General features: G+C 39.1%; 1 protein-coding gene across 8 annotated transcripts; it reads right to left on the bottom strand.

The window, feature by feature from the left end:
• Positions 1 to 1,246: 1,246 nt before the first annotated feature.
• Positions 1,247 to 13,498, bottom strand: Nabp1 (nucleic acid binding protein 1). 8 transcript variants are annotated; one of them, XR_004606465.2, is made up of 8 exons: positions 12,885 to 13,453; positions 12,534 to 12,672; positions 9,691 to 9,762; positions 8,086 to 8,161; positions 7,455 to 7,506; positions 5,376 to 6,510; positions 4,970 to 5,039; positions 1,247 to 4,162 (listed from the first exon to the last, which is right to left on the bottom strand). XR_004606465.2 is itself a non-coding variant. In XM_076931917.1 (7 exons), the coding sequence occupies exons 1-6, from the start codon at positions 12,973 to 12,975 to the stop codon at positions 5,008 to 5,010; spliced, it is 462 nt and encodes a 153-aa protein (XP_076788032.1). In that variant the 5' UTR covers positions 12,976 to 13,458; the 3' UTR covers positions 1,247 to 4,162; positions 4,970 to 5,007. The 8 variants fall into 8 exon arrangements, 6 of the variants coding, with proteins under 6 accessions (XP_076788032.1, XP_076788036.1, XP_076788034.1 ...); XR_013109549.1 differs by lacking the exon at positions 4,970 to 5,039; XM_076931917.1 differs by lacking the exon at positions 5,376 to 6,510 and having other exon boundaries at positions 12,885 to 13,458.
• Positions 13,499 to 13,642: the final 144 nt, after the last annotated feature.

Consider the following 13,642-nt stretch of genomic DNA (forward strand, 5'->3'; position numbering starts at 1 on the left):
ATCTAAAACTTTAAATCCCTTTACACTGAAATAAACTTTTAATATTGAATGATGGCTAGTAGGGAACATTAGTTTCATATTGTTTTAAGAAGCATAGCTGAAATTTCTAGTGACAATATTTTGAATTTTGACGGGATTTTATGAGTGTGAGGCATTTGCTAAAAGCCACAAAATGCACCTAAAACAGGAGTATTTTATTGTATATAAATTTACCCTAAAACTTGAATATTCCAATGAATAGCCATGTTGGAATATTCAAGAAAAAATGTTTGAAATGGGTTTAGGTGGATTGACACTGATGGATAGATGGAAAGTTAGATGCTAATGCAAAATTTAGATGAATACAGGTGTTTGTAAAACTCACCATTTTTCAAAAAGTATTGAAAACCTTATTCAAGGCTATAGTTATAAGTAAATTGCTCTATACCTGCAAATGCACAACCTTGCCATGTAAGCAGGAATGCCTTCTAATGTGCCTGCTTCCCCCCGGGCCACTGACCTTGTCCTCTAGCCCAAACATCTGCCCACAAGAGGCCCCTCTTCCACTACACTGTCATAGGCAGCCGAGGACCCTCTTGGGCAAAGGAGAAAAGTAGCGTGGTACATTTGACTAGTTGGTCAGATCTTTATACTGAAAGCCAAACCTGTGTGCTGTCACAGCAGATCAGCAACACACATGCTTTTCTGAATCATAAAAATGTACAAAAACTTGTAATTAGAAGTTTTCTATTGGAAGTTGGGCATGTTGGTTCTTGCCTTGTCTGTGTCAGGAAGATCAAGGGCTCAAGGACAGCCTGAACTACACGTGACTCACCTCCAAAAAAAAAAAAAAAACAAAAACAAAAACAAACCTCACATTTCTTGCTATTCAATTACTTTTTTTCTGAATTCTTTCCAAGTGGTATGGAGAAATGACAATATTTGTTTTACTTCCAAGTTATAAATGGCTTAATATTTGTTGAGCCTTGAATATGGCCATGTGTGGTATACAACTGGCTCAGATTCCTCAAATAGTACTCTACAGCCTCAGAATCCTACAGCAGATACCGCACTCAAATCCAGATCTCTCCAGCTCAAAACTGTTTTCACTTTACATTCTTGCATTTGAGTGCTGATATGCAAAGATCATATAACTACAAAAATAGCAACAGCCATTTGGCATTTAAAAACCATAGTGGATAATAAACTAGTTCCTAAGAGCAATGCCATGTTCTACCTCATTTTCACACACACACACACAAAAATATTTAGCAAGTTTTTACTAATACTGACAAAGAGTCCAAGACTTGAGAGTACTTGCTGCTCTTACAGAAAGCCTGGGTTCAATTCTCAGCACCCAAATGGCAGCTCACAACCATCTCAACTCCAGTTGCAAGCCATCTGCTGCCCTTTTCTGTCCTCCACAGGCACCAGGAACATACATGGTACACATATGCAGGTAAAGTCCATTTTTAAAATCTTGAAAAAACAATCATGGCAGTCTTCTTGTTTCTTTAAGAGCAGTCCAATGTTCAATCTGCTTAAATAAGGGGACTTTCCAATTTCCTGTGATCGTTTCTTCATGTCATCTATTTCCTTCATAAGTCAAATAAAAACTATCCTGTTAGGTAATGGATTTTCTCCACTTTAAACTGGCTAAACCAGATTGAGCAACAGAAACTACACAGTAATTACCAGTAGATGGCTCTAGTGCTGACTTTTGTCCAAGTAGCCCAGCAACTTGAAATCTTAGTGCTAAATATTCCAAACTCATGTGGGAATTGTACTTAAGGTGGGATTGAAATCTGAAGATGTGTGCCGTGTGTATCCAGTAATGTCAGCGCCTCCCACCCTACTTTTAAACTTCGTCATCTTTTTCATAATGAGTTGACAGAAGACACAAACATCTACTTCCTGCGCTAAGCCACAAAATATACTTTAAATGTTAACCTAATGGTCAGGGTGGAAAAGATGCTTTTAACTGGATATATGGGTCAGTTGAGTCCATGCAACTTCCCCGTAAAGATCTGATCTTAGATTGGGCAGTTCTAGGCAAGCTTGGGCCACAATAGACTTCCTCTCAGAAGAGCTCCGATCTCAGCTTTGCTCTTCTGGGTCATTCTTTAACCTAATTCAAAACTTCCAGCATCCCTATGTAAGGGGGCTAATTAGTTCTACTTAGAAACACTTGCTTCAGCCAGTTACTCTGTGCTTTGGACATTCTTCTAAGTACATTTTCCCCTGCCCAACACAATTTAGTATGTTCTAGATTTACAGAGAAAACACAATTCCAAAATAATCTCCTTGTAAAAGGGAGACAGCAAGGACGACTGAAAACAAAGATCTCCAGAGTGTTTGATTCAAGTTTTAAGTTCCCTTCCAGATAATAGCAATCCACACTTCTGAAATGCTTCATGTATGTGACTTAAAACCAGAGTTTTACTGAACATATTTTCAAGCTTACTCCATAGTTTGTGAACAAACTGGCCTAACTTGATCCAGATGTGAATTAACTTTAAAAGGCATAGAACGATCTTTAACTTCTAGCTGGAAATAGTAAGCTTTTTAAAATATGCCTACAGACCTTCAGTATAGGTGTGTCAATAAATCTGCAGAATTAAGGTACTACAGAAAAACAATGAACTGTCACTCAGCTCCTAACACTTGGGGCATATCATAAAATTTTGGGTTGTATATCTTTACTCTTCAAATGGCTAGAAGACCTACATTGAACATCTCACAAAGGTTAAAACTAGGTCTTGGTAGTACTTTTGGACCTAGTGTTAAGTGTGAAAAAATGCTTATCAGTAACTTAATGGACTTGATCTTGAGTCTATGATTTGTGGTTTCAGAAATATCAAGTCCTTGTTCATTAAAAGCTTGGCATAATTTGGCTAAAGCTTTCTGATCCAAATTCTAGTGTATTCCCAATAAAGCAAACCTCAAGGCATCTAGTGAACTTAAATATAACTAGAAAACAATCTAGCTTCTTCCTTGGGATGTAATACAGTGGTAATGCATTTTCAAAGGTCACTTAGATATTAGCAGAAGCATGCCTGAAGTGTTAATAATTACAACCATGAGATGTCGGGCTGTCTAATCCCTGCCATGTGTAAACAGTGTCTAATCTCTAGAGCCCCAGCACACAAGGGTCTTATTGTGGCCAAGTTATCTGTACCTAACTTCCTCCTAATACCACTTTTACTAGAATATGACTGGAACCATATGATCCTTGTCTACTAAAAATGATCAGACTTTCATCAGGTAAGAGACAGAGAATACCAGGTTTTAAACAAATAGGGAGGGCAAGACCTCAGTGAGGTTAGAGCTAGCTTGGCACATGCCTGTATGTTGCTTCCAGTGCTTTTCACAGTCATTAGAACCTCAAGAGTCACATACAACTTAAAATGGCTTCAAGCAAACAGCCATTATGCTCACTAGCATACCTAATAAGGGAAGCATTTCAGCAACTCCACTGACTGTAAAGATCACTTGGTATGTAATCTCAAGTTTTAAAAAAAATTTAAAAAGGGCTAGTTAACCTTCAAACTATCCTTTAAAAATTCATCACTCTTCATGTTTAACACAGTTCCTAAGACTACCCAGAAAAAGCAAAACAGAGTTGGTCAAGTATAGGAAAACTATACTTCTGTGATGGCTCAGAGGTTAAGAGCAATGGCTGTTCTTCCAGAGGTCCTGAGTTTAATCCCAGCAATCCCACAGTGGCTGATAACCATCTATGAGATCTGGTGCCCCTTCTGACCTACAAGCATGCATACACACAGAACACTGTATACATAATAAATACATAAAACTTTTTTGTCTTTAAAAGTGCTTTTGGGAGGCAAACTTCATCCTTTGGGCATGTAGACTTCATCTTTTACTTTCTATCCTGTGGCAACTCCCTGTAAACCCGGCCAGATAAAAGGGAGAAGACTAGTCTGACCATGTGTTTGTTCTGTGCCTAGGAACAGTAATGGGGCCCAATCCTAGAAGTGCATTTCTATACTGTGTTTTGTGTTTCATTGGGTCTTGTTGAAATTTGTCATCGTTGATAACTGAAGGCACCAGAGGAAGGTTAACACTCTTCTGTTACGTCTTGATGAGTGGTATCCAAGAAGATTGGAAAGGCAATTATTCATTATTGTTTGGATTTCACTTTGCTTTGGTTTTAGAAGTTTCCCTTAAGAAAAAAGAAACTTGTTAATAAGTCAAACCACAGAACAGGTAAAATTACTGAGAAACGTATCAGTTGTAAGTAAAATCCTAGGCCATTTCAATCCCAGTATCTCAAAGCAGGATACCTCCACACTGAGCTCTATTTCCTCTATTAACATTTTGATCAGACCACATGATTTGACTGATCATTTATCAGAAGCTATTGTTATTACCTAGTAAAAGTCCTAAATCCACAAATGAGTACTATACTGCTTGTTTTCCTAATTACAACTTGCCTAGCAGCATCATAGGTGAGAAGAAAACCAAGTCAGAACTGAGGGGCCACTGAGACACACCTCACCATACTAAAATCTATCAAAGTTCAAATCCTTTCTTTAATATCACCTTTAACACTATATATCCTACCACAAACAAAAGTTTTGTTACTCCTAGATATTAGATTTTTAAGATAAGTTTGTCATTTTTTTATTAACATCTATAATCACAAAACACAAGCTATCTTAACCCTTAAGTAACTTTTTTTGAAGCATTCAGAAATGTAAACAAAAAAATCACAAAGCCAAATCAGCTATAATTATTAATATATGAACAAATGACAAATAATATCAAAGCCTTGTACCTATAAACCAAAGTAAACTCTGACTTCTCAAAATGCTATGATAATCTCCACACAGAACTTAATACAGTGCATACCGAAAATCTGTTAAACTGAATTAGAACAAACTCTGACACAAATTATATTCAGATGCTACAGAAGTTGAACAGAAACTTCCTTATTTTACAATGTGAGGTAAGGAGAAAGGACACGTACAGAGCTAGGGAGCAGCCAGGATGAAGCTGATTACAACTTCAGGAAAATGGACTGGGCTTCTCCATGTTTACTGAAAGAGTATAAAAAAAAAATAGGTAGATACGTCATCATTAGAGCAAGTTTTACTCAAAAGACGATACTTGAGAGACAAATAATAATGATGAAAAACATTACCACTTATCCACCGTAAGTGAAAGTCCCAGCACACAAATCCCACCTTAACAGAGGTATAATCACTTCTTGAGCCATTTTACTTTTGCTAGTAAGGCTACGTGACTTGTTTAGAAACTTTTAAAACTACACACCCCTGGAAGAAGGGGAGTGCCTACTTCTACCTGAATACTTGTAACCAGTAGTCACATGGCTATATGAACTCAATTTGATTTGTATTTGCTACAATAATTACCATGAGTATTCTTTGTAAATAATCAGGTTAGCCTCATGTGGTGCTGCACAACTTTAATCCCAGCACCTGGAAGAGAGAGGTGGGCCAATCTATAGTTCAGAGACACACCTGATGTATATAACAAGTTCCAACCCAGCCAGGGTTACACAGGAGGACCCTGTCTCAAAAATACTACAACTAGTATCAATGAGACCGTCTAATAAGGTGCTATAGCTCCCTTCAATCCCTCCGACTACACTCCAACATTTAACATGGTAACTTCAAAAATAAAATATTCATGGACTCAGCTGTAAATTTTTCTTCAGTGTAATCTTCAATGTTTGCAACAAATGTTAAGAACATTATCTTAAACAGTTTTCTTCTAAAAATTACTTGTTACATTACCCATTTTATTCCACAATTCTGATAAAGAATCTGGTTATCTGGTCATTAAACAAGAGTTTAGGATGATTTTGTCCTTGGAAAAATCTTAATGGCAGGCAGTAACTCTATGAAGTCAAGTCATTCCTGGATCAACACTCAAAAATGCTGTCTGCACTGACCAAGTTTCTGGCTTGAAGTGGTTATTGCTTCAAGTAGCAATGTCCAAGTTTAAAAAAAAGACTTTTTTCCATTAAACATTATGGCAAACATTACAAAGTTTATGCAGAAGCCAGACTCACAGAGGCTATATATAAGCTGGTGTCTTAACTCACCCTGGACACAGGGACAGGTTTTCAAGTGATACCCAGTAAGTTCTTGCTCTAAAAATAAATGTTCCTGCTTTCAGAGTTCCTATTCTTCAATAGGATGTAACTGAGCAGCCTAACAGTTTTTCAGTAAAAACCAACCACTCTTTTTAACAAACCAAAAATATAAAAGGAAACCCGTAAGAGACAAAGTTTTCACAGTTAAGAATAAATAAAAGTGCACTAAGTGTTCAAGTAGGTCACGTAGTTTAAAAACTACATGTGTCTCTTTGGCTCAGGTCATCTTCTAAAGGCTCTTCTCGGATCTCTGGCATTACTTATTGTGGGCCTGACTGTTTGACTACTAGATGCTCCTGGTAGCTGTGGACTGATGGGTCCTGGGCCATTGCTTCTACCATATGGAAGATGATATCCCCTAGATTCAGGGCTGGTCTGAACACCATTTCCTAAGACAAAAACACACACACACACAAAATCATCATTTTCAGAAATGGTCCATATTATGCTATAGAAGAACAATCATTAAAGTTCATCCACACACTATGAATGTTTACAAATACCAGGAAAAACAAGCACTTTTATTCTATAATGAAAAGATGTGAGCTCTGGGGCTCGACAAGTATATTAACAAATACATTACTTGGTACTGAATGAATAGAAAAGGGAAGATAAACCAACTTGGGCATTAAGATTAAGAATAAAGTATAAAAACAAACACACCAAAAAAAATTAATTGCAGAGAAATGTTTGAGTGCTGGTGTTTGACTCAAATACAATTAATGTTTCGATGTAATCAAGCTATTGGCAGACAGGTTTTCCACAATGTAAGCTGGTCAAATAAGCCTTCGGCGACCCTAATCAACTCCAATTACAGAAAGATACATCTCAAAAGACATATCCTAGGTTTTTTAAAGACAAAAGACTTTTTAGAGCTCCAAGATCACTGGTGAGAGGTCTGAGGAAGACAGGCTCTTTTTAAACCGGCAGCTAAGAGCGTGTGGAATGTTGAGGTATTCACTGACTCCTGCTCTGTGGCCCCATGTGTCTGGACAGGTTTCTAGTAGTGTGCCGAAACAACCAGCAATTCTGCATATATTATAAATAGCCATTACACCATAGACATTGGTAAAATATAAAAATTAAAGAATCTCATTAGATGGTCACGAAAATTAGTTTGGTTACTAATCAATGTCGGGCATAATAGGTTCCAGTGTTTGAATAAGAATGTGCTCACTATACTGGCATGTACAAGTGTTCTCTACCTTCACCAGAATCTTTCATTTGTGTGTACTTGTTTACTTGGAGTTCCATTTTAACACTAAATTATGCATTAGAAAAATGTTTTCTTTATATAATATCTGCATGTCATGACAATTATGGAATGTCTTACCCGTTGGTCCAAAGGTACTTGTGCTCATTTTATCCTTCTGTTCACTTTGTATCTAAAAGACAAAAGTAACAGTTATAAAAAATTAATTAATTTTAAAGGTTTTAAAAATGATTTTCAATAATATTTAAAGGTTTGTCCAAATCCATTCAATGTTAAAGTATTCAGAAATCTTTCTCAAGTCTCACAGCTTTTATTACACTCAGTACTGCCTGATATTTCCTTCAGTTTGCAAAGTACTGAACAGCATGTGTCACAAATTATGTATGAACTCACAGAATGGATAAGGATCTTTTAAAGATCTTTTTCTTTTCTTTTCTTTTTCTTTTTTTTGAGATAGGGTCTCATGTACCTCAAAGTAGGTCTCAAACTCATATGTAGCCCAGGATGACTTTGAACTTCTTATCCTACTTCCAATCTCCTGAGAAATGGTACTTCAGACATGCCTCATTATGTTTGTCTCTTGCAGTACTTGGTGGCTGAGCCCAGGGCTTCATGAATGCTAGACACGCAGTCTATCAGCTCAGCTATATCCCAGTCCTCAAGATTGTTTTCTAATTCTTTTCATCACAACTGTGAACATCAGAGGCTTACCCTGGCAGAATATAATATACCATATTTTTGGATTAATTACCCCTTTGTTCTGCTGTCCTCTATAATCTGGGTTTGGCTCACTGAAATTTGGCACTTCTGAATACACCATACAAAATCTGAAAGAAATAAAAACCAGGTTAAATGATTTCTGAACCTTTTTGTATAATCTCCTTAACTTACAAGAATAAAAACCTTAGGTGTTCAAAACATTACCTTAACAGTAGCATGTTAACTAACACAATTCATTTGTAAAATTTCCTAAATAACTATATCTCAAGTAACACCAATCTACTTGATTCTTTCATCGAATCCCAATTTTGCCCAATTACTGAATCTGCAAAGAAAACCGTCAAAGGTAAAGAATCAAATTTTCAATGATTAAGACAGATAATAGGCTAGGACTTCTTATAGGCTGACAGCACAACTTGATACCCTGTTCACAAATAAGAACATTCATAGCTTTTCAAAGAACTAGATCCAGCTTGGGAAAAAAAATTGACCCTGACGAGGAATAGCCATGAGGAAATGAGTAACTTCCTGTGGTTCTTCACCTGGCTGACCTCCATTATGTAGAATCTCTGTATCCATGACTATCTAGCCAGATCCTACAATTCTGCACCAAAGACTTTCATAACACATTACTCTAAATCTAAACAGCAATACATTTGAACCTAGAGGAGTCCCAACAATCACCTTCCTGATAAAGGTGAAGTGGGAACTCAGATTCTGATGTTTAATCAGACTACACTTTTTCCCTTTCATATTAACCAAGACACAATTCATCTCTGGTCTGAGTTTTCATCTCTCTCCTAGTTCCATTTGTGACTTCTCTTTTTAAATAGCCTCCAATCTAATGAGCACGAAGATATACCTAAGCAGGCTGGAGAGATGATTCAGCAGTTTAGAGCACTGACTGCTCTTCCAGCGGTTCTGAGATCAATTCCCAGCAACCGCATGGTGGCTCACAATCATCTGTAATAGGATCCAAATGCCCTCTTCTGGTGTGTCTGAAGATAGCTACAGTGTACTCATATACATAAGATATACCTAAGGATCAGCAAACAAAAAGAATGAACTAACAATTTGGCTCATTATGTATCACACACATTATGGATGAAGCCCGGACAGCTAGACCAGCATGGAGACTAAAGCACTTTGACACTCCCACGTTCCTTCGGTCAGTGTAGAAGTAGTTACCCAGGTGGCACACACTAACTGTGGCTGCTTATACTGTACACAGAATAGGACAAACAGAAGGCTTCAACTTCCACTGCTCAAAGTCCCTTTAACTCTAGTACAAATTTATCTATAGAGACAATGAAAATGTAAACTACAGATTGAAATCCATGTCTAGATCCTATTTTAGTAACTCAAGAGAGAATGTATTTCAAATGCCATCTGAAAAACAGAGTTTTCTAAAATTATAGACCAGGACCCCTGAGGCTGGTCTAAACTAGGGTCTGCTAGGAAAAGCTCACCTTCTCAACCACAGGGAGCAGAACTGATAGTGTTTACAACAGTTACCTACCTACAGCATAAAGCCAAGTCTCCAAAGGCCAAATGAGTGGTTTATATTTTATACTTACCAATTATTCTGTAGATATTATTTGAAATTTAATTAAACAGAATACATTTTAATACTTACTCTCCAATTTTTTGAAGTTCACCACCTCTTCCAGTATAAAGTGTCAGGCATCCTTTCCACATTGATGCATATCTAGAAGGAAAGTAAATTATGCTTTCAGTAGAAGGTATAGTTATACTTAGCTTTTCAGTATATTTTTATACATAGGCCTACTCACCATGCCAAGTCAAATATAGTCACTGTAACTCTAATAAGAAATTATACAAAAAAAATTTTATTGCCACATTATGACATAATCATCTAAATTACAACCCTAGTTAAAAAAAAAAAATGTCTTTACTGCTGGAGCTGGAACTCAGGCCTTGAACATACTAGGCAAGCACTCTGCCACGAAGTTATGTTCCTAGAACTTGTTTCTAGGCATCTCCCTAAGCTTCCCAGGTTGGTCTTGGACTTGCCCTGTAGCCAAATAACGCTCAACCTTGCATCTTCCCGTCTCAGCCTCAGGAGGACCTGGAATGGTCCCCATGCCTAGCTTGAGAAAAACTTGAACAAGCATGGTAATAAATATTTTGAAATCCCAGCACTGAGAAAACTGAAACATGAAGAATTCAAATTTTATCCCATCTACAAGGAGAATGGAGTGGAAAGACGTAGTGTTCTCATAAAGCATGTATTTATTGTTATTTCTAGATGATTAATGATTGTATCAGCAGTTAACAAAGGAGGGACTTTTTTTAGTGAAGAATTGGTTTGATTGGTTAACTAAAGTTCACCTTAAAATTAATTTAAAACAGACAATTTCAACAGAAGAAACATCTGTAAAATTCTCTCCATTGCAGTTAGTGAAAAGTACATGTTTTCTGCACCCTAAAGACTGACATGGGTATTAACACCCGTGTGAAGCTTGGTGCATGTGCAGCTTGGTGTGTGTGCAGCCTGGTTAAGGAAAGGAGGAAAAGGAAGGGGACAGAAGACACACTCAAACAAACAGAATTGAAAGTGTATCCTGAGGAGGAGCTTCTAATAGTAGAAATCCAGTATTTGTATTACCTTTCAGCCACAAGGTACATAAAGTCAACACACTAACATTTTCTTTTACAGTTATTGATACAGTTTTATGTCTACTTCTGCAGAGTTCTCAAGCTCCTCAACAACTTTATAAAGGAGCTTAAAAAAAAAAAAAAAAAAAAAAAAAGACCACTAATCTTCCTCTTGCCCTCTTGGCCTTCCCAAATTTTGCAACTTTTAATATCAACATAATGAAACTGACTCTTCAATGTGAACAATTTTAAATGTGAATGACATCATTAAATCTAAGGAAAATAGCTGGGCGGTGGTGGCGCACACCTTTAATCCCAACACTTGGGAGGCAGAGGCAGGCGGATTTCTGAGTTCGAGGCTAGCCTGGTCTACAGAGTGAGTTCCAGGACAGCCAGGGCTACACAGAGAAACCCTGTCTCAAAAAAAAACAAAACAAAAATAAAACAACAAAAAAACCTAAGGAAAATATAATCCAATCAGATTAGCAGAATCAGCCCAAAGTCTGGTTTTTTCAATGTTTCTTTGTACAACTACCAAGGTAACTTCATGGTTTAAAATACATTAGTAGTAGTACTGTAGTTCTCCCCATAACCTCCAAAGGAAGTGATTCTCTTTTGTGGAAAAAGACATAGAAGTTAAAAAGATGTAATTTAGTGTCACAATGACTCAGTGTATGAGAATAAGATGCCTAAGTTCTGACTCTCACTTCCTGCTTTGATGATACTTTACCTCACTTCCTGAAAATGTTGTAAGGCCTGTAAGATAGTATCAAAGCTCCTGCCCAAAGACTCAGTCCTTCTGAGATTCTCTTAGCCCAACAGCAATTGCCAACTATTTTTCTTATGGCTACCAACAAAAGTACAGCTCTCCCAATCGCAGAAGCTACCATAGTCTACTTTTAAGATTCTTTCCTTGACTTTTCTTAAGACCAACATTTGGTAAACATTTCAAGTCTATGAAAAAAGGCATTCCATCTCCATAACCAACTAATTGTTCTGAATGGATCAAAGACAGCTTTCTGCCACTTTGTGTATTATTTTGGTTTTTGTGAAACACTTATCTTACGGATGAAATCATTTCTAAGAATGAGTATTCCAGATACTGTTTTTCACCTTTTTTGAGTACATATGTGACCACAGAAAGGTTAAATTCAAGCTGGGTCTGTAAGTCAGATGGCAGAATGTTTGCTCGCCATGCAGCAGGCCTTTGGTTCATTCCCCAGGTATGAATCCTACCACTTGGGGAAGTGGAGGCAGAAGATCAGAAACTCAAGGTCATTCTCTTGGGCACCGTAAAGTTCAAAAAGAACCTGAGATACAGGAATCACTGTTTCCAGAATGAAGGTAGTTAAGAGCTAAATCCCCAGCTACTCATATATGTCTATACCACCTAAATGATGAGTACAAATAAAGTACTGACAGGATTTCAAGGTACTAAAAAAGTAAGGAGGTGGAATACATTATACCTCATACATGGACTGATTAAGAAATGTGTCCCAAGTGGTGTGGCGCCCAGAACTGATGAGCATGCATATCTGTGAGTTCGAGAACAGACTAGTCTATATAGAACTTGTTCCAGGACAGCCAGGGCTAGACAGAAAAACCCAGTCTCGAACCAAGGGGAAAACAGGGTAATGTGGTCTTTATCAGCCTCACTGATAAAAGCTCATTGACTTCCATATGATAAGTGGAGAGGAGTTATTTCCCTACCTAAAACAAATTAGCTGTGAAAGGTGAACTGCTCCCAATGCTGTCCACTAAAACAGCTCACTTGTTAAAGTGGCCCATGGAAGAGCCAGGCAACTTCAGAATCCCGGAAGTCGGCCAACCCCACCCCTACCCCAATTCATGCACACCTACCCTCTGGTCAACCGAATAATATCCCCTGTCTGTATGAGCCCTCCGATCTCATCCCACACAGAAATAGTGATGCTTCCCGTTCTATCAGCTACTTTGCAGGATCTCACTTCGTGGCCGTCTTTAGTTTTGGTCACTCGTCCTGTGAAGATTTAAAAATCAGAAAAGGGGAGAAGGAAAGGTGTGTTAGATAAGGAGTTCATTCGAGGGAGCTGTCTCACCCTCCTCCGGCACGCTACGTGACTGACTGACTTCGGTCCCCCGTAGGAGTCTCGGCCGGGAGCACGTGGGGTCGCGGGCCGGGAAGAGGTCCGAGCGCTCGAGGGTGTGGGGCGGGCTGCGGACCTCACTTACCTATCTCCAGGACAATAAAGACGACATTTAAGTTTTTCAGTCCGGCCTTAATGTCTTTTATAAAAAGAGGAGGGTCGTTGACCCCGTGCATACTGAGGCAGGTGCGGCTACGCTTCAGAGACCCACTAGGCAAGGCTTCCCACCCTCCGGGGCCAGGGGCAGAGCCGGGTGCAAGCTGGGGCAGGGCTGGCGACCGGGGTCAGGAAGCGGTTACTCAGACGCCGGGGAAACCAGCCCTAGAGGCACCAAGCCAAAAGAAAAATAAAAAAATGGAAGAGTGGGGGGGGAAAAAAAGACTCTCACAAGTTCCAAAATCAAAAACAGAAGACGCACTCCGCACCCCGAGCCCGCTCCCAAGTGGGCGGCGAGCAAACAAGAGTGCGGACTGCCGCCTCCGCTAAGGGAAAAGGGGGCAGGGGACGGCCCTGCCCGAGTCCCTCTGTCCCTCACACAACACACGCACACGCGCGCGACCCCTCAGTCCCAGGCTCCGGGAAGGTACGTGACAGCAAAACCGCAACGCTGCACACAGACCACGCAGCCCGCGTCCCAAGCAGCAACTGGCGAACGCTCGCCCAGACCGGCTTTATTAAGCCGTGTCCCGCCCCTTATGGCGTCACGCGACGTCACCACGCCCACTAGCTCGCCTCCGAAGTGAAAACCCCGCACCACTGAGCTCGCATCCTCTCTAGCTCCTCCCCTGCTGTTATCGCAAACCCCGCCCCCTGGCCGTCCAATGGGCTCTCGGCCACACCCTC

Source organism: Arvicanthis niloticus, chromosome 3 (genome assembly GCF_011762505.2).
Source record: "Arvicanthis niloticus isolate mArvNil1 chromosome 3, mArvNil1.pat.X, whole genome shotgun sequence".
Lineage (NCBI taxonomy): Eukaryota > Metazoa > Chordata > Mammalia > Rodentia > Muridae > Arvicanthis > Arvicanthis niloticus.